Below are 27,317 nucleotides of genomic sequence, written 5' to 3'. Positions count from 1 at the left end.
CGGCAGCCCCCGTCGGAGGCGAGTGCCTCGTGACTGGAGGCCACCGGTGTGGATCGGTGCGATGCACGCGGATGGCTCGGCTAACGAGAGAATTGAGCGGCTTCCAGATCTCAAATGTTCACTTTTCGAACTCGCTGAACCCCGCGCCGCATCCGACGCATTCCGGGTCAGGTCAAAGGCGTCCATGCGTTGGCCCCGTCCATACGGTCCGTCCGTCCGTCGGTAACGCGGGCGCACAGTATCGCTCGTCAAGTTGGCGCAGTGCGAATGATTAGCACGCGTACGTGCGTACGTATGACGAAGCGTCAGGTGCAGAGTCGTGTTTCTATTCGGGACTCGCACGTCAGAAAAGCCAGCGAAAATTGAAACACGGAGGCAAAAAAAGCGGCGCTGAGCGGGTTACACCTCGGTGTGGTGGAATTTTACACGTTCCGACATCGGGAGCGAGAGCGTCTCCCCTAGGACGACCATTGATCACGTCCCCACTTAGTGGTACCAATTTTATTGATCCCAGTAGGGTGATGGGCCAAGTGAACCGCCACAACCGATTTGCTCATCTGCTTGGCCACCTGGCTGGCCACCTGGCTGGCCACCTGGCTGGCAAAAATGCTCTCATGGCCACTTGCGAGTCACTCGCCAACGAGTTGACGTGGTCTTGCTGCTGTAAGGAAACTCGCAATGTAAACAAAAAAATCCAGTTGCTCTGGCCAGATGCCAAGATCACACACACACAAGGTGTAATTGGATGGCAGTGCGTTGCAGTGGTCACAACTGGCGTCTCTGGTTTCCTCCCAAAGCTCAAGATAAAAGTCCCTGTTGCACCTTTAACAGACTGTTGGGGCAAGTGCTGTTGGCAAATAGCACCCATGTAGGCTGGCACGGCACACGAGGGGGTAGGTGGTCAGCTCCAGTGGCGATGTTTACACACCGGACCAGTTACTGCATTGAGGCTGAGTCGACCTAGGTGAGGTCCAGGACCGGTTTAGATAATCATCACCGGTGTTGGCCGTGAGCGGGAACGAAACTCGGGTCGCCGGGTTCGTCGTGCGGCGCGCTAACTGCTGCACCACCACTCCCCATGCCCATAGCTAAGCACCTACACACACACAATGCCACTGGTATTGGCCAATACATCCAATTGGTTAAAATTTACCTGTAAATTCCTCAATTTGGATCTCACACACACACACAGCAACAGCAACATCACCGGTCTGACTGTGAAAACTTGGCAAGACCCTCCTGAAAAAAGTCTTTAAAAGGCTCAAGGAGGCTTTCCTGCCTAAAACAAGCTTAATCAAGCGTGATAATAATAATTGCGTAGTCTCTGGTGACCGGACTGAGACCATCGACTCACCAAACGTAGAAATTTGGGCCACCGGGGCCTGTCCTTAGCGACTTGCGTTTAAGTGAACAAATTCGTAAACATCACTAATCCTGGATGAAAAAATAAGAATAGGTTTTACCCTTTCTGGCAATAAAACAGTTGTGTTATGATGTTCAAACACTAAATTGAAACCTTTTGCAAGGAATCAAGTTCGAAATTAACCACACGGTGCCTGTGGTGAACATGCATACAAAAATGCTCTGATAATTAATATATGACATTGTCTTTGAAACTGATTGGCCTACATCAGAGACAGCCTTCATTAGGGCCTGGTCTCACCACCAGTGTCACATCAGAGAATGCCAAAAGGCGAACAGCACAAAGACAATGCCACTATCAGAGCGCTTATAGCTCAGGTTAGAGCAGCTACAAAATGTGACCTTTTTTGCCAGTATCAAAGTATGAAAAAATAAGAATAGGTTTAACCCTTTTATTAAAATATATATTATCAGAGCATGTTTGATTGCATGTTCACCACATGTGCGTGTGGTTAATGCGAACTTGATTCCTTGCAAAAGGTTTTTGTTTGGTGTTTTAACGTCTTAACACAACTGGTTTTATTGTCAGAAAGGGTAAAACCTATTCTCATATTTGGATACTTGCAAGGGAGGTGCCATGATGTTATTTTTTGGGTTAGATCGCGTAAATGCGTCATTTAACCCACCACCAATTTGAGAACGTACACTCAATTCTTTAGTGTTGTGGGTTTGCTCTCCAATACACCGGGTGTGCTGGAGTAGTTAGTAATAGGCACGTACCACCTCCTGTTATATTGCCAGAAAGGGTAAAAACCTTTTTTTATTTTTTCATACTTTGATACTGGAAAAAAAGGTCCCATTTTTTTAACGCTATCCCTCACGCTGCAATGCAAATTGTCTTACAACGAAATAACTCTCCAATTCCAACCGGAAGTGGGTGGACCCCTAACAGTTACCACCAAACTCAGACTCAAGGTCGCGGTCGCCAATTAAATTTTTTTCCACGGCGAGTCCCTTCCTTCCCGCTTAGTTACGGAAATGGATGAAAACGATCATTCGTGTCGTACATAAAGCATGGTATGGATTTTCATTGGCGAAAAGGTCGCCTGCCCCCCCCCCCCTGCCACCCCCCTCACCGGCCTCCGAGTTGACTGCGGCTAAATCAATGCCAATGCAAAGGCCATACATCATTGCTTGGCCGCCTTAAGATTATCGTGTGAATATTAATGCGGAATGATGCCCCCCCTCCCCCCCCCCCCGCCCCGCCCGCTGCTTACAAATGCGTTGAGTATTCATCATTTCTCCCCGTCTCAATCAACGCACGCACACTCGCACGCCAGCCGCGCTCTGCGCGCGAGCGTGAGGCCCGTACGGTAGCGGAGCGGTTAGCGCCACGCCGCGCTACGAACCCGGCGACCCGGGCTTCGATTCCCGCTCACGGCCAACACCGGTGACGATTGTTCGAACCTCGTCCTGGGCCTCCGCGAGGTCGACTCGGCCTCAAAACGAGTACCTGTTGCAATGTGTAATTGTCGTCATTTGGAAAGACGAAGGGGGCCGCCCGCACCTTCAGTTGGCTACGTACGGTGCAAAATATGTTCAATGTACTTACACACGTATGTTGAACTTCTTTCGCACCATGCGTAGCCAACCATGCTAATCGGAGGTGCGGGATATATACGAATACATACATTCTGAAAAAAAGAGCTACATAGCTCAGTGGGCCTTAGCTGGTAAAAAGAAAAAGTTTAGTTTGAGTTTATGTAACTGACATTGGCCAAAACATCATCCCGATGCTGAAAAATCACCTGCAAATTACTCGATTTGGATTCCTAGGAAGACACTGGGGCTTTGCCCTTTAAATCTAGACGTAAAACTCTTTTCTTTGAAACTGATGTTTGTGTTTAGTTTGTCGTCCTTCTTCTTTTGGTTCTTTCGGTAAAGTCACCACGTAGAATGAGAATAAAATAATAAATTGATAAAATAAAATAACACAATAATATTCTCACGACGTTTCGGCCACAACACAAGCGGCCTTCATCAGGTGAAGGGGGCGAGACTGTCTGGTAGGACAGCGCTGGAGTGAAAGAGCCACGTTCAGATCACGGCCTTTAAGCTGTGTGAGAGGAAACAAAGCGCCTTGACAAAGGAATTAGCATATAATTTAGCATTGAAATGGCTGAGTGATTAGCTTGTGACTGGTCACAGAAATAGCTATGTTAAAAGTTAAAGCATACACATCCGCAGAGGCACTCCTTGACAAAGGAATTAGCATAGAATTTAGCATTGAAATAGCTGAGTGATTAGCTTGTAACTGGTCACAGAAATAGCTACGTTAAAGTCAAGAGCATACACATTCACCGAGGCACTGTTGTCCTTCCCCCACACACCTCCGATTAGTGCGGGTGGCTATGTACGGTGCAAAAGAACAACAACAACCGCCATTCGCCTCGAAGTGGCAGCGACGTCACCACGGCACTTGTGCCAGGCTATGTGCACGTTAAGGCCACGTGAAGTGTTGAACGCCCGGTGACAGGAGGTCACGCGACAGACCCAGGTGCCATGGGTCGACTGCCTGAAATGACTGGCCGATGCACCACCTGTGCCCCCTACTGTGCCATCTTGCTGTGTTTTAGCTGCGCGGCGCTCCGCTCGTTGTTGTGAGCGTCGCTCCTCCGCCCTCCGTTGTTGCTGGAGGGCGACTGCCTCCAACTGCCCAGTAACAGTAGCGTCCTTCACAAACCTCCTCCACAGAGGCCGATTTTAACACCGCTGGTACCAGTTATCGTCAAGTCCACTTAGCTCCACGTCATCCTGTACCACATCACTCCATCTCATCTCTAGCCCATGCCGCGCCCATTCAACCCCCTCTATCCAGCCGAACAAAAGCTCTTTAGGCATGCGGTGGCTGGACACGCGGGCTACATGACCCAGCCAACATATAAACATACACACATATACGTACGTACATACACGCAGCACCCCGTCTCCCCTCCCCACCACACGACAAAAACCTGGCAGGGCATTCTTGAAAATAAGTTTTGAGACTCAGCAAGGCTTTCCTGGGTAAACCAGCGTCAATAACAAACGCATATTTTTAATTACAGGCGTGCGCCTGTAATTAGATAGAGCCCACTCTGAAAGCGATTTTGTCCGTCCATCCGTTCTCACGTGTGCGGCTGTCTGTCTGGCCCCTGGTGCGGTGATGCGGCAGACATCTGGAGTCTGGGCGTGATCCTGTACATGCTGGTGTGCGGACACCCGCCCTTCCAGGAGGCCAACGACAGCGAGACGCTCACCATGATCATGGACTGCAAGTACACGGTGCCTGCGCACGTGAGCCGGGAGTGCACCGAGTGAGTGGCAAAGCCATCGGGCGCCCGCACGCACGCACGCACATGCACGCTCGCACACACGCACGCACACGCGTTAACGTCGTGCCTGAATGTTGTCCCGTTATCGATCACCGCGTAAAAAGAATCGCGGTCAAGAACCGGTGAAAACCGGTTTTCTGCACGCGTAGAAAAGTTCCGCGAATAAAACTACTTGTGCTATGAAGGAGGGGTGTTGCCCGGAACGTCGCCTATTTTGTACATTGACTAACCTGCTTGACAACAGCACCTCTTCCAACAAGTGGAACATCACGGTGGTGAGATGTTAACTGCCTCGCCTGGTATGCAGGAGGTCGCGGGTTCGATCCTGACCCTGACGTCACCTTGGAGTTTGCGTGTCTCTCTCTCTCCCTGTGGCCGCGTGCGTTTTTCTCCGGGTCCTCCCGTTTTTCCCCTCCACATTTAGAATCAGCATGCGCTCAGATTATTTTAGCTGCTATAAATGTCCACGCGATAAGCCGCTTCGTTGAGCTGTGCATGTATGTAGAACGTCTTTGGCATCGTTCGTAGCCAACCGTGCTGATCGGAGGTGTGGGGGAAGGACAACAAACTCAACACAAAAAACTGTTTTAAAGAAATGGGTTTTTAATTTAGATTTAAAAGTGCATAGCTCCCCAGTTGCGTCCTTAATTCCCACTGGGATCGGTCACCAGTTTGTGACTTTAGGATCTGGTAACCGATTTAAAAACCGGTTACTGGTTAACAACCCCTACAAGATGAAGGCAGATCGCCCATGTAGCCAAAACAGACTGTTGGGGCAAGTGCTGTTAGCAAGTAGCACCTATGAATGCCGGCACAGCACACGAGGGGGTGGGTGGCCAGCACCACACCTGGCCACCTTTGGAAATATATTTACACACCGCACCAGGTACTCATTTGAGGCTGAGTCAACGTAGGGAAGGCACGGGACCGGTTCGGATAATTGTCACTTGGTGTTGGCTTTGAGCGGGAATCGAACTCGGGCCGCCAGGTTGGGAGCGCAGCACGCTAACCGCTACACCACCACGCCCCACACCTCGTACACAAACAGACAAACACACACAGACAAACACACACACACAGACAAACACACACACACGTGCTCGTAAAGAGACAAGGCATAGGTATCGCTGTATCCTTTAACAGACTGTTGGGGCAAGTGCTGATAGTATATTTTCCTCTATCTCACCCCTGTCTGTCCTCCATCTGTCCCATGTCTGTCTCCTATCTGTCTCCTGTCTGTCCCCTATCTCTCCCTCAACTGTCACCTGTCTGTCCCCCCATCTGTCCCATGTCTGTCTCGGGTCTGTGCCCCCCACGTGTGCCCCCCACGTGTGCCCCCCACGTGTGCCCCCCCCCCAACGTGTGCGCCCCATCCGTGCCCAGGCTGATTGGGCAGATGCTGCAGCGGGAGCCGCGCCAGCGCGCCACGCTGGAGGAGATCGGTGCCCACCCGTGGCTCGGGGGCACGGACCCGGCGCTGGCCACGCCGGCGCCCCTCACATCGCACCGCAGCCTGTCGGAGCGCGAGCACAGCAGCATCGTGCAGGGCATGGTGCTGGGCAGCATCGCCGACCGGGACACCATCGTCGAGTGAGCGACGTCACGGCGCCCACACCAAACCAGCGCCACGCAGCACCGCACCCACACGCCACACCATACCCACGCCACGCAGCACCGCACCCACACGCCACACCATACCCACGCCACGCAGCACCGCACCCACACGCCACACCATACCCACGCCACGCAGCACCGCACCCACACGCCACACCATACCCACGCCACGCAGCGGCGCGGACACACGCCGCACCGCGCCCCAACCGCACCGCACTGACATGCCGTGCCGGCACACTGCGCTTGAGGCCGTAAGGGCAGTCGTGCCGTGCCGTGTGTGCGCGTGTGTGGCTGAGCAGGGCGTTGGAGGCCGACCGCTATAACCACATCACGGCCACCTACTACCTCCTGGCGGAGCGCCTCCTGCGCGAGAAGCAGGAGGGGGGGACGCAGGGGGCTCCCAGGTCGGGGGGCCCCGGCAGCAGCAAGACGCAGTTCAGGTAACGGGCACGCACGGCCTCGACCACCGTAATCACCACCAGCACCACCACCACCACCACCACTACCACCACGATCGTCACTACCATTGCAACTGCCATGACCAACAAAACCGTCACCACCACCATCGGTACCACCGTGACCATCAAATCCATCACGGCGTGAATTTGCCGAGATCATTACGTGGCTTCGCCCCAAAATCAACGACGAGTCGCGATGTACGCGTGCACGTTGAACCTCTTCTGCACCGCGCTAACCGGAGGTGCGGTGGAAGGACAACAAACCCGACGCGTCGAGAAACGAGCATTCAATCTAGATTGTGACGACAACGACAATAATAACACGACCTGGGCGCACGCCGTTCCTCCGCCGCAGGCAGTCGTGGCCGACCAAGCTGGACAAGGTGGAGGACGTCGAGGATCTCCCGTCCATGCGGGTGGTCCCGCCGCTCCCCATGCCTCGAGCCGGCTCCACCAAGTGCAAGGGCCCCGGCCACAAGGGACCCGAGGGCCGGAGGGGCGAGCCCCGGATGCCCGAGAAACCGGCGCGGGGGAGCAAACCCCCGCTGTCCTCCCTGGGGGAGGAGGACGAGGAGGCCGCGCGGGAGGAGCGGGCGGCCGCGGGCGCCGCGCAGGTCGTGTTCCGGCAGAAGGCCTCGCTCACCAGCCGGCTCACGGCCCGCAAGAGCGCGCCGGTGCTCAACCAGATCTTCGAGGAGGAGGGCGAGTCGGAGGACGACGACAGGGACGGCGCGCCGGAGCCCCCCAAGAAGGCCGCGGCGGCGGCGGCGGCGGCGGCGGCGACGGCGGCGGCGGCGGCGTCCCCGTCGGAGGCCCCGCCGCACCGCCCGCGCAGGCAGCGCCCTCCGAGCCAGGGCCGCGGCTCGAGCTGCAGCAGCTCGGAGACGAGCGACGAGGACTCGGAGAGCTGGCGGCGGCGGCGGCCCGACGAAGGCGGCGACGCGGGGCTGGCGCGGACGCACGGGGACCGTCGCGACGACCGTCCCCCGCCCGGCGGCGGCGGCGGTGGCGGCGGCGAGGGCGGCGGCCTGCAGCCCTCCGCGCCCGGGCCGGGCGGCCCGACGGAGCGGGACCCCGGGGGCGCCGGCACGTCGCGGGGAGGCGCCGCCACGCGGCCGGGGGCGGGCGGCGGCGGCGGCGGCGGCACCACGAGGAGGGGCGCTCCGGGCGACGGCGAGGGGCCGATGGCGGGCGGCCCCTCGGACGGGGCCGAAGGGAAGGGCGGGCGCGTGCGCGGGGCGAGCCCCGTGCCCCGGGGCCTCTCGTGCGCGAACCTGCCGCGGGGGACCGCCCCCCTCGACGTGCCGTTGCGCGCGGGGGAGGCCCACGGCGGCCGGGCCCCGGGGCCCGTCAAAGTGAGCGAGCTGCTCGACAGCTTCCGCCTGCTCAACCTGTGCCTGTCGGGCCCGCTCGCGCAGAGCCGGCGGCCCTTGGCCCCGCGGCCCGAGGGCGCGTCGGGCCTCGTGGCCAAGGCCGTGGAGCTGCTGACGTGGGTGCGGGGCCTGCAGCACGGCGCGGCGGGGCCCGCGGGGGCCGCGGGCGGCTCCTGCAGCCTCCTATCGGGCCTGGACCTGGCGGGGAGCCCGCGCAGCCTGGCCCTGGCCACGCCGGTGCTGTGCGAGGCCGCGTGCCCCCAGGGTCTGCCCTGCCCGTCCGATGCGCAGTGCGCTTACAGCTCGGGCGCTGTCCCCTACTGCCATGTCATATAGCGGCGTCAGTGGTGCCACTACCGCAACCAGATATCACCACCACCATCATCATCATCACTGCCGTCAATAACAGCACAGGCGTCACCGTCACCCCCGATACTGCCACCACTGCTATCCCCACCCCTCTATCAGCAATAACAACTCGCCGTCACATACACACACACCTCATTACACCCAACTCTCACCCCAACAACAGCACCAACATAACACACACATGCAGAGAGACAGCACTCGGCAGAAAGACAAAGATCCCCCGTAATGACTATACAGGGTGTTGGGGCAAGTGCTGTTAGTGGGCACCTACAAAGGCCAACATTGGACACGAGGGGGTGGGTGGCCAGCCTTTGTCTCCCTAGTGGCGATGCTGACGCACCGCACCAGGTACTAATTTTAAAGCTGAGTCGACCCAGGGGAGGCCCAGGCCCAGCACCGGTTGAAATATTCACCACTGTTTATTGATCATGAGCGGGAATCGAACGTGGGTCGCCAGGTCCGTAGGTTCAGTGCAGCGATTGACCAGTACACTACCACTCCCCATAACACCACCATCACCACCACCAATACAGGCATCTAAACCAACCACCACCACTACCACCCACCAAAACAAAGATCCCCTCGTGTAGCCTTAACAGACTGTTGGGGCAAGTGCTGTTAGCGAGTAGCACCTCTGAATGCCGGCGCAGCACACAATGAGGTGGGTTTCCAACACCATGCCCGGCCGCCTTTGTCTCCCTCGTGCAGATATTTAACACATCACACAAGGTATTTGTTTCAAGGCTTAGTCGACCTAAGCGAGGCCCAGGGCAGATCGTCACCGGTGTTGGCGGCAGTGGGCGGGAATCGAACTCGGGTCGCCGAGTTCGTGGCGCGGTGCGCCAACCGCTACACCACCGCTCCCCACCCACTGCCGCCACCGGCGACGTGCGTGCCGGGCGGTGACCTCGTTAGCAGCACACGTCCAGGGCACGGCGACCCCTACCGCCAGGCCCTCCGAGTGCGGGTCAAGAGGTCCCTGGAGGTGGTCTGACAGAAGGTGGTGCACTCCCAGCATAGTGACCCGTTCCGAACGTGGGGTGGGTTGGCGGGGCACGCTGCGGAATTGCACGTTTGGAAACCTTCTGCAGTTCCTTAAGAAGCTGCCAGCGCGTGGGGGTGGAACGTCGGACATCGGTGCCACCTGGGTAGGCGCTGGTAGTCAGAGGGTGCCGGTAGTGAGTGGTCGCTGGTAGTGAGTGGTCGCTGGTAGTGAGTGGGCGCTGGTAGTGAGTGGGCGCTGGTAGTGAGTGGTCGCTGGTAGTGAGTGGTCGCTGGTAGTGAGTGGGCGCTGGTAGTGAGTGGGCGCTGGTAGTGAGTGGGCGCTGATCGTGAGTGGTCGCTGGTAGTGAGTGGGCGCTGATCGTGAGTGGTTGCTGGTAGTGAGTGGTCGCTGGTAGTGAGTGGTCGCTGGTAGTGAGTGGGCGCTGGTAGTGAGTGGGCGCTGGTAGTGAGTGGTCGCTGGTAGTGAGTGGGCGCTGGTAGTGAGTGGGCGCTGGTTGTGAGTGGTCGCTGGTAGTGAGTGGTCGCTGGTAGTGAGTGGGCGCTGGTAGTGAGTGGTCGCTGGTAGTGAGTGGGCACTGGTAGTGAGTGGGCGCTGATCGTGAGTGGTCGCTGGTAGTGAGTGGGCGCTGGTAGTGAGTGGGCGCTGGTAGTGAGTGGTCGCTGGTAGTGAGTGGGTGCTGGTAGTGAGTGGTCGCTGGTAGTGAGTGGGCGCTGGTAGTGAGTGGTCGCTGGTAGTGAGTGGGTGCTGGTAGTGAGTGGTCGCTGGTAGTGAGTGGGCGCTGGTAGTGAGTGGGCGCTGGTAGTGAGTGGGCGCTGGTAGTGAGTGGTCGCTGGTTGTGAGTGGGCGCTGGTAGTGAGTGGTCGCTGGTAGTGAGTGGGCGCTGGTAGTGAGTGGGCGCTGGTAGTGAGTGGGCGCTGATCGTGAGTGGTCGCTGGTAGTGAGTGGGCGCTGGTAGTGAGTGGGCGCTGGTAGTGAGTGGTCGCTGGTAGTGAGTGGGCGCTGGTAGTGAGTGGGCGCTGGTAGTGAGTGGGCGCTGATCGTGAGTGGTCGCTGGTAGTGAGTGGGCGCTGGTAGTGAGTGGTCGCTGGTAGTGAGTGGGCGCTGGTAGTGAGTGGGCGCTGGTAGTGAGTGGTCGCTGGTAGTGAGTGGGTGCTGGTAGTGAGTGGTCGCTGGTAGTGAGTGGGTGCTGGTAGTGAGTGGTCGCTGGTAGTGAGTGGGCGCTGGTAGTGAGTGGGCGCTGGTAGTGAGTGGGCGCTGGTCGTGGGGTGGACAGCGGTGTTGCGGTTATATTCGCTGCTGCCCGTACGTACGCCGGCGATTTATCAGATTGTTCAGTTCGCGTTGCGTTCAAACAGTCGTGGTGCCCTCCTTACTCGCCAAACTTTGTCCAATGCGCTCCTCCGCAGGTGGCGTCGAGTTGGTGCTTCAAACAAATCCCACATCGCCGTGGCAAGAACAGTCTCTTCGTAAATGAACAATCACCGTTCACTTTCCTACCGGGCATTGCGACCGCCGTCACCGGGCAGCACGTGCGCCCCCCCCCTCCCACCCCCGAGCGCTGATATTTACGCGTGGAAAATATGTGCCCTCCCATTCACATCTGCAGCGTGCACGTGAACGCGTGCATGTGGATGCGTGGACCGTGGACGTGAACGCGTGCACGTGAATGCGTACACGTGAACGCGTGGGGAGGGGGCGAGTGTTAATCGGAGAGAGGTTATTCTTATCTCGCTTTACATTTACAGAGCGCCTCAGCTCAAGGCGCTTAAGGCGATTTAAAAAAAAAACCCCGCCATCGTAAAAGAATGATTTCTGGTGCCAGGGGCCGTGCAAGCATTGCGGAATGAGTGGCAGCGATAGAGAGGTACTTGGGGAGGGCGGGGGTCACGAAATGGCTGTAGGGGAGGGACGGGAAGGAGTGGATGGGCGAGGGGAAGGGAAGAGGGAGAGACTGAGCGTACAGGTGAGGCTTTAAGAGGGATGACAAGATTCCCTTCGTTATTCGCGGGGCGATACGTTCCAGAGGTGCTCGCGAATAGCAAATTCCGAGCGTAACGACATTGAACCACGGCAATTTAACCTGAAATAAATACATAAGTAAGCTATTAAATAGATGGAGATGATCACAACACAAAAGAGTATAAATTGGTTCCAATAAACATCAAGTAAATACAATTAATGATCAAAGTAAAATAAAATATTTGTTAAATGCTGCGCATCATCACTTTCTCTCGTAACATCCTCTCTCGACATCCTCTCTCATCACTTCATCTCATTACTTCTCTCTCTCTCGCTCGAGATGCAGTCGCGGAGTAGACTTCCAGATGCGATCAGCGGATAGCCAAAAAGTCAGCGGGGACTGCCTGCGATGAGTTCGTGGATAACGAGGGAATACAGCGGAGCTTGATTTCTGGCCCGGAAATTGGTGGCGGCCGTCGCGGATACCCGACTGGAACGCACGGCACCGCGTACGTTGAAATAATTTCGCACCGTACGTAGCCAACCGTGCTAATCGGACGAGGGGAACAAACTCGACACAACAACAAGCAGTTTATGAACAGGGGCAGAGCCACAGGGGGGCTGGGGGGGGGGTTTAGCCCCCCCTGAAATTTTGGGAAAGTCGGTAATCTGGATAACCGGATATCCAGCTGCTGCAAAATGCTGCAGGCTGCCACCTTGTGCTGCCCTGCAGGCTGCCACCTTGTGCTGCCCTGCAGGCTGCCACCTTGTGTGCTGCCCTGCAGGCTGCCACCTCGTGCTGCCCTGCAGGCTGCCACCTTGTGCTGCCCTGCAGGCTGCCACCTTGTGTGCTGCCCTGCAGGCTGCCACCTCGTGCTGCCCTGCAGGCTGCCACCTTGTGCTGCCACCTTGTGTGCTGCCCTGCAGGCTGCCACCTTGTGCTGCCCTGCAGGCTGCCACCTTGTGCTGCCCTGTTAGCTGCTTGAGCGGCAACCTTGCGAAATTATCGAACTTATTTGCCACATCGGCAGCTCTGACCTATTAATAAACTCCGAGTCTAAATCCAATAAAATGTGTTTTATACATTTGTGGCGCCCATTGAAAAACATAAACACTGGATATCTCAGAATATTGAAGTTAGCCCCCCCCAAAGTCCAAATCCTGGCTCCGCCCCTGTTTATGAACGTATGTATGGTCTGCGTGGGGTTTTCCTCCGGGGTTCCCTGGTTTCTTCCCATAGCTATGAGAGAGTAAAATAATAACGATGTAACTGATATTGGCCAAACAATCTCAATGCTGAAAGAAAAATACTGGTAGCATTACTCATTTGTGATTACACACGGCGGCGGCGGCGGCAGCAGCAGCATCGCCACCCATCCCTTCCGCAAAAACGCAGCAGGACCCTCGCGAAATGGGAGTCTTGAGACTCGCTGAGGCTATCCTGGGCCAAACGGGCATAATTCGGAGCGTAATATCAATAACAGCAGAGGGGGGGGGGGGTGTGGGGGACAGACACCAGCGTTCCCCGTGGTATGTTTTACTTGACGTGCCGATGTGGGCCAACGTTGGAAGCGTCATCCTCCACGCGCGCGTTCACACTTCGCAAGTGCACTATTTTATCAACTCGTGCCCGTCCTCCTCGTGCTCCGCCAACCCGGTGTGTGGCGGCACAGCAATAAAGTCAACTGACGTTGAGAACCGTTCGTCGGTGATCCCACCTCGTCGGTGATCCCACCTCTTCGGACGATGCGTGTCCGTCGTGCGTCATCTGTGGGGCACGGGACGCGGGTAACGCCAGCGACGTTTACACGTGTGTTTACCGCCCCCCCCTCCCCTCCACAAAGTGCGTGTGTGCGAGTGTGTTATGTATGCCGATGATTTGGTAATAGCTGCTCATTCAGAGGAGGAGTTGGAGACGCTGCTGCTGAGACTGGAGCGTGCCACTAAGAGATGGGGCCTTACCATCAGCCCCACCAAAACTAAGCACCTGCCTGGGTATTTTGTACCATCGGACACTCCACCCCCACAACTCCCAATCGGTGATGGGGCAGTTGTGGAGAGAGTGGAGAGTTTCCCATACCTGTTCAGTCTGCTTATGACCGGTTCCAGTTTAACAGCAGAGGTCTCACTCCGAATCAGTCGAGCGGCAATATCTTTTCATCGGTTGCGTAACGCTGTGTGGAAGCTACCTGGTCTGTCGTTCCGCACTAAGCTTCAGGTCTTCTCGGCCACGGTCATTCCTTCCCTTCTCTACGCTTGCGAAACGTGGACCCCTTTAATGGAACATCTTCGCCGGTTATAAACATCTTGGCTAGCCTGCCTACGATCCATCCTGGGTTTAACCAGGCTGGATTGTGTGAGGAGCTCACAAATCCTTGAAAGATCTGGGCAAGGTCCCATCGGTGAGCTCCTCCGGCAGGCAAGGCTGCGTTGGCTGGGTCATGTAGCCCGCATGCCCAGCCACCGCATGCCGAAACCATTTTTGTTCGGCCGGATCGATGGGGCTAAACGGGTGCGGCACGTGCTAGAGAAGAGATGGAGTGATGTGGTACAGGAGGACGTGGAGCTGAGTGGACTTGCCGATGACTGGTACCAGCGGTGTCAAGATCGGCCTCTGTGGAGGAGGCTCGTTAAGGACGCTACTGGGCAGTTGGATGCAGTCGCCCTCCAACAACAACGGAGGGCGGAGGAGCGACGCTCACAACAACGAGCGGAGCGCCGGGTGGGTAAAGCACAGCAGGTTGGCACAGTAAGGGGCACAGGTGGTGCATCAGCCAGCCATCTCAGTCAGTCGACCCGTGGCACCTGGGTCTGCCCCGTTACCTCCTGCCAGCGGGCGTTCGACACTCCACGTGGCCTCAAGGTGCACATAGCCTGGCACAAGCGTCGTGGTGACGTCACCGCCACTTAGTGGCGAATGGAGGTTGTTGTTGAGTGGGAAACGAGCACCTATGAAGGCCGGCATAGGTGCTGGCTAACAGCACTTGCCCCAACAGTCTGTTCGGGCTATACGAGGGATCTTTGTCTTTGTGCGGGGAGCGGTGGTGCAGCGGTTAGCGTAGCGCTACGAACCCGGCGACCCGAGTTCGATTCCCGCTCACGGCCAACACCGGTGTCCGGTCCCGGGACATCCGCTAGTTCGACTCGGCCTCAAATGAGTACCTGGTGCGGTGTGTAGTAAACATCGCCACCCCCCACCCCCTCGTGTGCCACAGTGCCGGCCTTCATAGGTGCTACTCGCTAACACCACTTGCCCCAACAGTCTGTTAAGGTTATACGGGGTGGGAGGGGGGGGAATCTTTGTCTTTGTGTAAAAAAACAAACTACTTTTATAAATGTCTTCGTAATTGCACTCAGCTGTGAGCGGCGGCGTGGGAGCTGTGGACCCTCCCCACCCCCGCCGGGTGCAGTGTAGGGGGGGGGGCGGGGGGGGGGTGAGCTGTGGGGGGCTCCGCTGGGCGTCACCTCGGCGTGTCCAGTAGCGAGCCGCTCAGCACCACGGACACCGGAGCGGCGCTCCCTCAACCCCCCCTCCCCCTTCCCCGCGCCACCCCGTGCGCTCCAGCGCCGCAAGACGATCGCGTCGGGTGACCGTCGTGCGCGAGTCTTCACCGATGGAACTTCGTGGTTGGTTGGTGGGCGGGTGGGTGGGGGTGCGGGTTGAGCGGAAGGTGACAAGTGTTGGTGAATTCAGCCTCGGACCCGTGTCATACCCCCGCGCGTTGCCTAACTACGGGCGGGACGTGAACCACGCGCACCCCCCCCCTCCCCACCGGCTCTTCGCTCGCCCCGTGTGGAGCCGACCGGGGCGACGTCCTGAAAAGCCCCCCCCCCTCCCCTCCCCGTTCCACCCGGCGCGGATCGTCTCTGGCGTCGTGCTGCTTTACCGCCTCGCGGAGAGACGCGAGGCAGAGGCGGGGGAGCCCCGCGATGTCCCCCGTGCGTCGCACCGTTAAGAGATGGCGGTGGGTGGGTAGCGGGGGGCGGGTCGAGGTCGATCCGCCGGGGTGTGGATTTGCCGCGTGACTTGGGATTTGTCGATGGCGAGAAATGTTGAGCGCCGGCCTCGGTGGTGGTGGTGGGGGTGGGGGGAGGGGAGAGCCAGCCGGTCTAACGACGCTCGCTGAGACGCGCAATCTCTCTCGCCCTTAAGAGTCCAGGCCACCAGCTCGAAAAGTTACTGGCCGTTCCGCTTGGCCGTAATTTTCTCTCGACCCTTTCGAGTCGGCGGTCACTCGACGGCAAAGTCGCGGTGGCTAGGAGATGTTGACTACCTCGCCTGGTATGCAGGAGGTCGTGGATTCGATCCCGACCCGGACGCCTGCTGTGTATTCGGAGTTTGCGGTGTCTCTCTCTCTCTGTCTTTTCCCGTAGTCGCGTGGATTCTTCTCCGGGGTCCTGCGTTCGTTCCCTCCAAATTTAGAATCAACGTCGCACGTTTAAAGTATTTGGCTGCTAAGGTGAGAAGTCACTTTCGTTGAGCTGTCATTCGCGATAACCAGGTGGCTTCTGAAAAGAAGCTATATATCTCCGTGGGCTTTACCCGGTAAAATAAAACAAAGTTTCGTTTAGTTTTTGTGATAAAATACAAAGTTTAGTTTTAGTTCTTTTCAGCTGGTGGTGAGACGCTCCCTGTGGGTGCCGCGTGCGAGGCGAGCGCGGCCCCCCACCCCCCATCTCCGCCCCCCCCCCCCCCCCCCCCCCCACCTGGTTGACGCAGAGCGGCACTCGCAAGCGAGCTGAGTCCGATCTGGCCGCACGGTTAACGGGAGCCGCGGCCCCGATTCGGGTGACACGCGTGGCTAATCCAACCCGAACTGTTTCCGTTTGTGAATCCCTCCAATCCCGCAGAACACAAAAACGGACGAGAGCGGCCGTTTAGATGTTTCCGTACCACCGCCCAAATTAAAGTGAAACCCCAATTGTCGCCATCGTCGGGCGCTTCGTACATGCCGCTTGGAGATATGTACATTTCTTCCCACGTGCGTGCTGGCCGTTTTCTACGTGTAAAAAACAACAACAACAACAGTCTGCCCGTGCATTTTTCGATGCCAAGCCGCCGATTTGTGCCCACCACCCCCCGCCCCGACCCCTCTGTGCATCCAGGAGGCCTTGGGGAGGTCACACATCAGCACCCGGGCACGTGTGCAGAACGCAACGAATTGGCAGGGCGAGGACAATTCTCGGTAGACTCTATGGGACACGGGGAATGTCCATAGACTAGAACGGCAAACGTTATGCCAAAAGACTACGGCGCAAGTAGAATGTCCATAGATTATCATGGAAAATAGAATTCCCATATAGACCATCAAGGCAAACGGAATGCCCATAAGGTGCAATGGGGAACGGGATGACCTTTTCGGAATTTCCCAAAATGAGAACCCCTGTGGTTGTTGCCTGAACTCCGCGTGCCAGGGCTTGCCTCGTTCATCTCCACAGGGTCAGTGGGCTGCTTCGCTTCTGTGTCCGCTCTGCACAACATCATGACTCCCCCCCCCCCTCTCCCACTACCGCCAGACTTATTTAAAGTGAACCCTCACCCTTCCTCTCCCTTCTCTGCCGCCCTTACCTGTGTTTGCTTCAATCAATGAGCAGCAATGCAGGTGCGCGCGCGTGCGTGTGATGAATTAGAAGAGCACTTACTATTGCCAATTTTGTCAACAAAATGTTTGAACTGTTAAATCGTATGGGGACATCTTCCACAGTGCCGTGTTATTACGCCGTGCTTTTTACATGGGACTTAATGTGCAAATATAATGATAGCGGAGTAGGGCACTTTCGGAGGGGCCAGACGTAGGCGATGGGATATTTAACATGTGCCGTACTTCACGTGTCTTCATTGATGGGTCGTGTCGGTTTCGAATCGCGTGGAATAGCGTGCAACTGCAGCGGCACGCAGCGCAGTAGCTCAATGTCATTAATATTTCAATGGAAAATCATTGTAATGGTGATGTCGATTAAACAACAACAATCATCTTCGTACGAATAGGGGAATGTATGTGAATTCGCCAGTGTCGAAAGTGACAATCTTAATTTTTTTTGTATTCGCCTATTGATCCTGGATCCACGGTGGTGAGATGTTAACTCCATCGCCTGGTATGCAGGAGGTCGTGGGTTCGATCCCGACCCTGATGCCTGCTGCTGTATATTTGGATTTTGTGTGTCTCTCTCTCTCTGTCTCACACCATGGTCGTCCGGTTTTTCCCTCCACATTTAAAATCAATGTGCGTTTCGAATATTTTGGCTGCTATACATTTCCACTTGATGATGAGCTATCATTTGTGGCCAGGTCACGTCTTAAAAAAGGAGCCGTATCGTTCAGTGGGTCTTACCTGGTAAAATAAGAATAGTTAATAGTTTATAGAGGCCACGGAGGGGGGTTCTATGCTGTCCTGTAGCTGTGCGTGGTAGTGCTCGTGTCATATACGGAACGTGTGGCGTCAAGTCGAACTGCAACATCTCATCCTGCACTCTGCCAAAAGCGACGATTCACGGTTGAGTTTTGTGTGTGTGTGTTGAGGCCGCGTGATAACCTGATCAAACATTCGACGTCCAGAATCCTCCACCACCCGACGCAGCCAAACTAATGAATTTGTATCGTATCTAATTTTATGCGGCAAGAATAATAGCCACTGTCCAATTCGATTCCCGTTATGCAAGTGTTTCTTTTTTCTTTTTTAGAGGCCACTGTTGTTGGCAAATCTGAGTGTTTTCGTTTCTCCTTTTTTGTTAATTGCTCAACATAGTTGCGAGAATTGTCCATCAGCTCACCGCTGGGTGATGCTGCAGTGAATCGCATTGTTAAACGCCCTCCCCCCCACCCACCTCCCCGGTGCAGCGGGTGCCGGTTCCATTTGTTTGACCGCGTCGGGTGGTGGAGGGCGCAGGTGGATACGTCGTGGCACAGCTCTGGCCAGATCAGTTGCGTCGGTGGAAACGACCCCAACAAAATCCACCGTGAGTCTTAAGTAGCGGGCGCGAGACACGGCGTGGTAAGTTTTGCCAAAACTATAGAAGCAGGGTGCTTCAAAATAAATTTTTAACACTTCTGAGAATTTGCAACAACACCACGTGACATGTGCTGCTGCCTCCGGGCTCTGGAGACCGCCTGGAGAAGATTCCAGGCCACGTGTTGACAACGATGGCGAACAAGTGGGAGACTCAAATTCTTGGTTCTTTCGGTAAAGTCACGTTGAAGGGAAACAATAAAATAATAAAATATTTATAAAACAATAAAATTCTCACTGCAGTCACGAAAGCTTTAAATCAAAAGTGGAGACTCATTGACTTTTTAAAGCTATTAACATTACATTTGTTATCATGTTACCGTGTATTAACCGTTCTATTTACATTAAAAACGATAGTCCCATATAAGTGTTAAAACAATTTTCCGAAGCATCCTTAATTTTAATTTCCGGTCGCCATCAGCAGACAACGCCGGGTACCTCGGCGTTTTTGTTGTTATTTTTGGGACGGAGTCAGACACGACGACACGCACCGCCGGTCATGCTGTGCTCACTGACGCGACTCTGCGCGAACCCCTTCAAACGAATTAAAACATCGTTAGCAATTGAAGGCGCAGTGGAATGAAAGAAATCGGCAAAGTCTTCGCTGAGATTTGCCCACGCGTCAAACTTTAGTTATCCCCACCCCCCTCTCTATAATCTCGCAGGGGGAATAGGAAAACGTAAATCCACGCTGGGGCCTTGCGGCAGCCTCCAATTTTGCCCGAAATGAGCGGCGTGCGTCGACTGCCAACGGACGCGTTGGGGTGCTTTTGGGAAACTCGCCGACTGCAGACAAAAAAAAACACGCAAAAAAATTGGGCATTGCATCCCGGCTGCCACTTGCCCGCGTTATTTTCGAAACCAAAAACAAAACAAAACCCAAACCACTCGTGCTGTCCCCCGTGGATTTTCGTGAATGTCCGCCGGCTGCGAAGACACCGCAACGCGTCTCCCGTTGACTCTGCCCCCCCCCCCCCCACCACCGTGTGCGCCCTGGGTCAGCTACCGCATTGCGTTTGGCCGGACCGTGGAGTCGGCTTCGTGGGTTCATGTTCCGGCCGCACGCTAATTGGCGGTGGCAGCGGCTCAGCGAGAAAGGGCCTGTGGGGGGGGTGGGTTGTCGATTCCGGACTCAGGTGCCGTTCTGTGGTGTGGAGTTTGTGTGCTCTCTCTCTCTCTTTCTCTCTCCCTCTCTCGTCATGTTCTGTATGAGTTTCCTCCGGGTTCTCCGGTTTCCTCCTCCCATAGCTAAAAAAAAAAGAAAACCCCAACCACAGTGTAACCGGTGTTGGCCAAAACAACATCGCAATTCTAAAAAAGAAAAATCCCCCGCAAATTACTCTTCGGATTGCACGGATCGTTCCGCCTCCTGCGAAAACTTGGCAGGACCACCACCCCCACCTCCCCCCCCCCCTGAAAAAGAGAAAGTCGGCGAGGCTTTCCTGGTTAAACTAGCGCAATAATAAATAAAAGTATGAAAACGTTATTGAAACGCATGTATTTTTTTAGCGTTGCCCTTGCACGGGGCATTGGCACAGCCGTAGCGTTCGCTCACTGCTCGTGGATGAGTTTCGTGGCCCCATGGCTGTCAAGCCCACAGGGGTTCGCCCGCATTCTTGTACAGGGAAATTGAGTTTTCAGGTCCGTACGGCGTAACAGCCGTTTCAATACGGGCAACAAGGTTTTGTTTGTTTGTTTGTTCATCCATTTGTTTGTGTTGCTCCCTTGCGATGGGACTTTGTAGGATGAACGTTGAGATTTATAAGGGGCACGGGGTGACCAATAAAGGGGTTGGCAGGAATGCGCTTCACAGAATCGGAATCGTCTGTTGAGACTGCAGGATGAATCCGATGAGCTATGAAGCTCTTTTTTCCCACAGACGTCCAGTTTAAGCACGGGGTCGGCAAAGTTACAGCAGCAAACAATACAAACAACACGAATCCGAGCGCAAAACAGAGGGAACGGTAAGCCAGTCGCCAAATATGAATAAGTACAACGATACTTAATTATTAAGAGTCCGATTTCGATTTAAAGCTTTCGTGACTGCAAGGATTCATCTTCGTTGGTTCTTTCGGTAAAGTCACGTAGAATGAGAATAAAATAATACATTGATAAAATAAAATAACACAATAAAATTCTCGCTCCAGCGCAGTCCTCCAGACAGTCTCGTCCCTTCACCTGATGAAGGACCGCTTATGTTGTGGCCGAAACGTCGTGAGAATTTTATTGCGTTATTTTATTTTATCAATTTATTATTTTATTCTCATTCTACGTGACTTTACCGAAAGAACCAAAGAAGATTATGAGTCCGATTTACCAAGCTTGTGCAAGGCGGCACAAAAAAACAGTCCCAGACCACATGGAGATACTGCGGGGTTTTAAACGAGATGCGCGTTAAAGGCGCAGCCCTACAGTCGCTCACCTGCCACTCCAGATGTGTTTCCCATATTGAGGGGCTTTTTCGCAGCGGCTTTCCGCTGGGCCACCGAACACAGGCGGCGGTCACCGCATCTCGCGGCGCTCTGACGGCGCGCTTCTGCGGCCGCCTGGAACGCTCTTCCTTCCGATATTTATGGACGCCACTGGGGAGCCATGCACTTTTAAATCGTGCAGATTGAAAATGCGTTTCTTTAGAACTGCTTTTCGCGTGTTCAGTTTGTTGTCCTTCACCCGCAAACTCCGAATAGCGCGATTGGCTACGTACGGCGCAAACGAAGTCCTTGGCCTACTCTTCCATGCTGTGGCCACACAATCTTGCAAGCGGTAGGAGTTAGACGCACCTCACCCCACCGCACGCCACCTACCGATCGACGAACTCGGGGATCGGTAACCAAAATAACAAAAAGAGCCATTTTTTTTTAATTCGGTAACAAAAAAACTACCCAACTCACTATTTCAAGAGCTGCAATGCACTGTATTGTGAATACGGTGGTCTCGCAGGATGCCGACCCCTGCCCTTGGTAAACTGGACTCCCATGGTAAACTTGACTCCCATGGTGAACTGGACTCCCGTGGTGAAATGGATTCCCATGGTGAACTGGACTCCCATGGTGAACTGGACTCCCATGGTAAACTGGACTCCCATGGTAAACTGGACTCCCATGGTGAAATGGACTTCCATGATGAACTTAACTCCCATGGTAAACTGAACTTCTATGGTAAACTGGACTCCCATGGTGAACTGGACTTCTATTGTAAACTGGACTCCCGTGGTGAACTGGATTCCCGTGGTGAACTGGACTCCCATGGTGAACTGGACTTCCATGGTAAACTGGACTCCCATGGTGAACTGGACTTCCATGGTGAACTGGACTCCCATGGTGAACTGGACTTCCATGGTGAACTGGACTTCCATGGTGAACTAGACTCCCATGATGAACTGGACTCCCATGGTAATCTGAACTTCTATGGTAAACTGGACTCCCATGGTGAACTGGACTCCCATGGTGAACTGGACTTCCATGGTAAACTGGACTCCCATGGTGAACTGGACTTCCATTGGAAACTGGACTCCCATGGTGAACTGGACTCCCATGGTGAACTGGACTCCCATGGTAAACTGGACTCCCATGGTAAACTGGACTTCCATGGCAAACTGGACTGGACTCCCATGGTGAACTGGACTCCCATGGTGAACTGGACTTCCATGGATGAACTGAACTTCCATGGTGAACTGGATTCCCATGGTGAACTGGACTCCCATGGTAAACTGGACTTCCATGGTGAACTGGACTCCCGTGGTGAACTGGACTTCCATTGGAAACTGGACTCCCATAGTGAACTGGACTCCCATGGTGAACTGGACTCCCATGGTGAACTGGACTCCCATGGTAAACTGGACTTCCATGGCAAACTGGACTGGACTCCCATGGTGAACTGGACTCCCATGGTGAACTGGACTCCCATGGTAAACGGGACTTCCATGGATGAACTGAACTTCCATGGTGAACTGAACTCCCATGGTGAACTGGACTCCCATGGTGAACTGGACTCCCATGGTAAACTGGACTCCCATGGTGAACTGGACTTCCACGGTCAGGTGTCGGCAACGAAAATAACAAGAGCCATTTTTTGTTCTTCGAATTTCAAGAGTCGTGCTGCAGCCCCCCCTGCCCCCCCCCCAAAGAGCCGCCCCTTGCACGCTGCCCCGCAAGTTCGTGCTGCCGACCGTCTGCACTGACTGCTGGTGAGCCCCACTCCACTGCTGGCTGCAGGGAGGTGGGGCTACGATTTGAACAAGCCCTGGCCGCGGCCTTTGTCTTGAACTGCCGCGAAGGGAGGAGACGACGGAGGAGGAGGAGGAGAACCGGGCCACCTCTGTGCGTGTACCGGCGTCGTGGTCAAAATTCGCCGAACGTGATGGATTACTGGCAAACGCGCTTATTGTTTTGGAGAAAAAAAGCACGATGTGACACCCCCACCACCACCACCACCCCCACCCCGTACTGGTAGACCAACACCCACATGCAGACCGGTGCTGCGTATACACCTTGAGACGCACAGGGACAGCTGCCACTAGGGGGGTACCTGGCTGCAGCAGACCATTGGGAGTGGTTGAGTCGAGGCGCTTTCAGATACGGAGGCATTTAAGCACCCAACGAATGCAAAGACGATGTATAATTATTATTAATCACTAGTAGGCGACATCACTGCTCCTTGATCACGGATGAGTACTTTGCCAAGGCGAGATACAGAGAACGCCACCCACATGGGCATGGCCGCTCAGTGCCATCGTGATGCTGATGACAAGCGGACGCTGTGAACCTGCCTCTACGTGGAGTCGTAATGCTGGTTGTTTTCTTTACCTCCCTACCGCAGTCCAGCCGTGCTGATGACTGATGACGTAGTGTGACGTACTCTCTGACGTCACACGCAAAAGGGCGTGTCATTTGCCCCACCCCGCCCCACCTCCTGGCCCTGCTTGGCCCCGAGCCAGATTCGGACGTCTTTCTGTGAGGGGCAGCAAATGAATCACGTGTTGGGTTCTGGCATGGCTCGGCAAAACTGCCAGTGGAAAACCACCCGTGCTGTGCTGGCCCTGCGCTGGCTCGGCTCGGATGTGCCAGTGGGAAGAAAAAAAATAGGCGTACTAGAGCACAGCTGGGATGGTTGCAGTGTGGCAATTGACTGATAACCCCTCAACAGAGAGAGTCCACTGATGCTACCGATTGCTCGAGCCCAGGGGTCGGCAACCTGCGGCTCTGGATCGGCTTGCGACTCTCTTTAAGGACTGCTTCGTGACACGTGATTTACTAAGGAAGCGACCGTCTCGCTATTCGCCACGGTGAACGGTTGACAATTTTTGTAAATATCGAATTAAAAAAATAATAATAATGTCTCTCATTATTTTGGTTGCCCGACTCCTAATCTAGCCGCCCCTCACCCCAACTCCCCCCCTGCCGTGGCTGTCAAGGGCAAGTAGCAACAGCGCGATGTTTCCAATAGCACCAGCGCTTTGCAATATCGGGCACTCAACACAATTGTGTCGACGCGATAGCCGTACCGCATTATCACCGCGTAGGTGTTCGCGGCGGCGGCGGCGGCGCTGCTCCGTGTGGCTGCGAGCGTTGTTTGGCGCGATGTCCGATGTTTCGCTGGGGGGGGGGGGGGTGGGAGGCCTTGTTCAGGAACTGAACTGAGAAATGTCGGTGGGGGGGCGGGGGGGGGAACCAGAAAACGCACCGTAGAGAGAGAGAGAGATCAAAAGAAATCGTCACCGCGTTGTTGTGGCGAGAACAGGCAGCGTCTTTCAACCGTACACACGGTAGCGGGTGCGGTTGGTTACACCGCGAGCAATGAATGGGGGTGAATGGTTGCGTGAGCAAAGCCGCGGTGATTTATTCCAGACCGGGGTGGGGGGCGGGTGGGTGGTCGGCAGCGAAAATAAAAAAAAACACCCCCCCCCCCCTCTTTGCCCAAAAAAGAACAAAAATCAATATTTCAAGACGCGCGCCGTCTCGTGGTCTCGTGTGAATACGACGCGGGTCCTGAATAAATAAACGGTCCCGAAGCAGTCCTCAAAGAGCCGCATGCGATTCCGGAGCCGCAGCTTGCCGACCTTCCGCCTCCCCCCGCGCCCCCCCTCCCCCCCTGGTCCCAGAGACAATCTCGGACTCGCGAGTTCGTGGTGCGAGCAGGGGTAGAGGGAGCGGGAGGGAAGGACAATGCCAGCATCATTGCCGAATCCTTTTCACCGCGTGACTCCGGGGTTTGGGTTGGTGGGGTGGGTGGTGGGGGTGGGGTGGGGTGGTGATTGATTGCTTCTGTCTTGAGACACGGGCCGAGATCGATCGATCGATCCATCGTTCCACGAAGACCGCGGGCAGCAGTGGTATCGGCAGCAATTTCGCGCGTTTCTTTCAATTAAGTTTCGCCGGTTAACATCGCGTTGAATTGCCATGACCGGCGGAGTCCCCGAATGGACTTCAACAGACTGTTAGGGCAAGTGCTGTTAGCGAGCAGCATCGATGAAGGCGGGCACACGAGGGTGTGGATGGACGGTTACGGCGCCCGGCCGCCTTTGTCTCCACAGTGCTGATGCTTTATACACCGCACCAGGTACAATACCCATTTATGGCGGAATCGACCCAGGGGGGGGCAGAACCGGTTCAGGTAATCGTCACCGGTGTTGGTGGCCGTGAGCGGGAATCGAACTCGGGTCGCCGGGTTTGCAGCGTGGCGCGCTAACCACTCCACGACCGCTCCCCCCCCCCCACATAACCGGTAACAGTATGAGAGAAGAAAAAAACACTCCGGTGAGAAACCGGTTTGAACCTCAATGGGCTTCAACTCCATAGAGGTTTAAACCTCCAATGGGCTTCAGGCGATGAGACGTCTGCGCGCCGGGGATTTGGTGTGCCAGTATAATTCTGACGTGGTGGGCGCCGGCGGTAGCGCGTTCGCCGCTCGGTGCGGACGTCCGCGATTCGAGATGGGCAATCCACCCCGGCTGCCACCGTGGTGTGGGCCTGAGGCGTAATGCACGGCGCAGGCCGCCTCCACGGTGGACGTTAAAGATTTCCTGGACGTCATTCGACAAGAGGAGGCCATTGCGTTGGCGCGGAAGTCACGGTCCAAACTTTCCAGGTTTTAAAAACAGAAAATCGACGACCCCCTTCACTCCCCCCCCCCCAAATGACTCAATTGGGATTCTGCACAGGAGCAGGCCACGTGCAGAGTCACCTGGTTGGTGTCCTTCGAATGGTCGAGATGAGAGGTGATTGTAAGGCGCTGTGACTTGCTCAGGCATGCGAGTGGCCTATCGATGCAATGATGATTATTATTATTTTTTATCAAGAAGTGTAGTGTGTGATATTCTGACCCGTGTGGGTCACCGCATCGGTGTGATGTGTTGCGCCACTCATGAGCCCAGGGTGTGCGGCATTCAGTTCCTTGTGAGCGTTTAATGAATCCGATTTCCCGGCCAATCGTCCCAATAGCGCGAGTGGCGGGCAACCGGATTTCTGCTCTCACGACTCGATGCCATCACGACGCGCGGTGCGCGATTCTCCGGCAAGCCGTCTGGGGTAGTCTAGCCTGGCGAGATCATCCCCGAGCGCGTTCGAGCCCACAGTTCGGAAGGCGAGGCGCCGACCGGACTATTCACTCGACACTCGATCACGAACCCCGAGTGGTGGTGGTGGTGGTGGGGTTATCGTCGAACGAAACCCGCTTTCGTGATCGTTCGCCCAGCTCTCAAAGTCAGGAACGCGGCCATCGTTCACCAGTTGAACGCCAAAAGCGGAACGCGCGGCGCCGAATTGGCGTGTCGCCTGCCCCATCACCGCGTGGGTAAAGTTTTGCCGCCACCACCACCCACACCCCCTCGTTTGTTTCTCAGTCGGACAAAACGCAATCACTATTTTGTTTTTGTTCGCGCTTGATCGCGAGACGTTTCTGTACTTGCGGCAAAAAAAGAAGAAGAAAAACCCCCCCGTTAACCGTTTTGTTTCATGCGGTTATACCGGAACTATGGGAGCGAAAAAAAACAATGACGATTAAAGAAACGGTATGGACCATCCTAGCATGTTTACCACTCTATTGAGTAAAAAAAATATATATATTTGCGATTTCTTATCTTGCTAAGACAATGTTTGCCGTCTCCACAGAGCGAACGTCGGTATCGGCGCCGACGATCCGGCATGGAAATTCACCCGCCCCCCCCCCGCCATCCCGTGGCCAGTGCCAACAACAACAACAATAACAACAACAACAACTCAACATCAAGGGTGATCGTCACACGCAAGGTGTCCAAAAATATATATATTTGGGTAACCCGCGGCAGTCTTGGTAACTTTTTTTTTTGTAGTTTAGAATAATGCCGTGGTTTGCTATAGGTGGACGGTGCAATATACATGTGTACGGTGTGTGTCGTGAAACCTATACTATACCTGTGCTGTGTACCCCGAGTGAGGATGGATGTGGTGTGATTGCATTTTAACTGTGGTCTGACGGGCCCCCTCCACTGCGAGGGTGAAGTGTAACCAGATTATACTCTAACTTGTAACTTTTGTCAAAAACTGAAAAAAACGTAACATGTGGCTGTACCCAATGGACCAAAATAAAATAAATCCCCTTTATCAAGTGTTCTCTGGCGTGCTTTGATGGTCGGCTACGTGCGGTGCGAAATAAGTTCAACGTCCGGTACGGTGTCTGGCCGCTAAGTTGATGGTCGTCTGCCCACTGCATTGGGTACCTTGCGCCGCCCACTGAGATTAGCCAGTGGGGGGGGGGGCCTGAACATCTTGGCATGAGACCTCTGTGAGGCTCTTCCGGGTAAACGAGCGGAGTAATAC

General features: G+C 55.2%; 1 protein-coding gene across 2 annotated transcripts in view; it reads left to right on the top strand.

Moving 5' to 3' along the window:
• LOC116955984 (SNF-related serine/threonine-protein kinase-like) overlaps window positions 1-27,101 on the top strand; it is a 60,605-nt gene extending 33,504 nt beyond the window's left edge. For both annotated transcript variants that reach the window (XM_032977370.2, XM_076053913.1), the window contains exons 4-7: window positions 4,577-4,718; window positions 6,120-6,326; window positions 6,650-6,790; window positions 7,164-27,101. In XM_032977370.2, coding sequence (XP_032833261.2) covers window positions 4,577-4,718; window positions 6,120-6,326; window positions 6,650-6,790; window positions 7,164-8,517 — 1,844 coding nt within the window. In that variant the 3' untranslated portion in view covers window positions 8,518-27,101. The remainder of the gene's footprint in view (window positions 1-4,576; window positions 4,719-6,119; window positions 6,327-6,649; window positions 6,791-7,163) is intronic.
• The last annotated feature ends 216 nt before the right edge of the window (window positions 27,102-27,317 follow it).

This window comes from Petromyzon marinus, chromosome 63, assembly GCF_048934315.1.
Source record: "Petromyzon marinus isolate PM22_M1 ecotype Great Lakes invasive population chromosome 63, UKy_Petmar_22M1.pri1.0, whole genome shotgun sequence".
In the NCBI taxonomy this organism is placed as follows: domain Eukaryota; kingdom Metazoa; phylum Chordata; class Hyperoartia; order Petromyzontiformes; family Petromyzontidae; genus Petromyzon; species Petromyzon marinus.
Note: the sequence above shows the minus strand (reverse complement) of the source record. Positions and strands in the feature narration are given on the sequence as shown.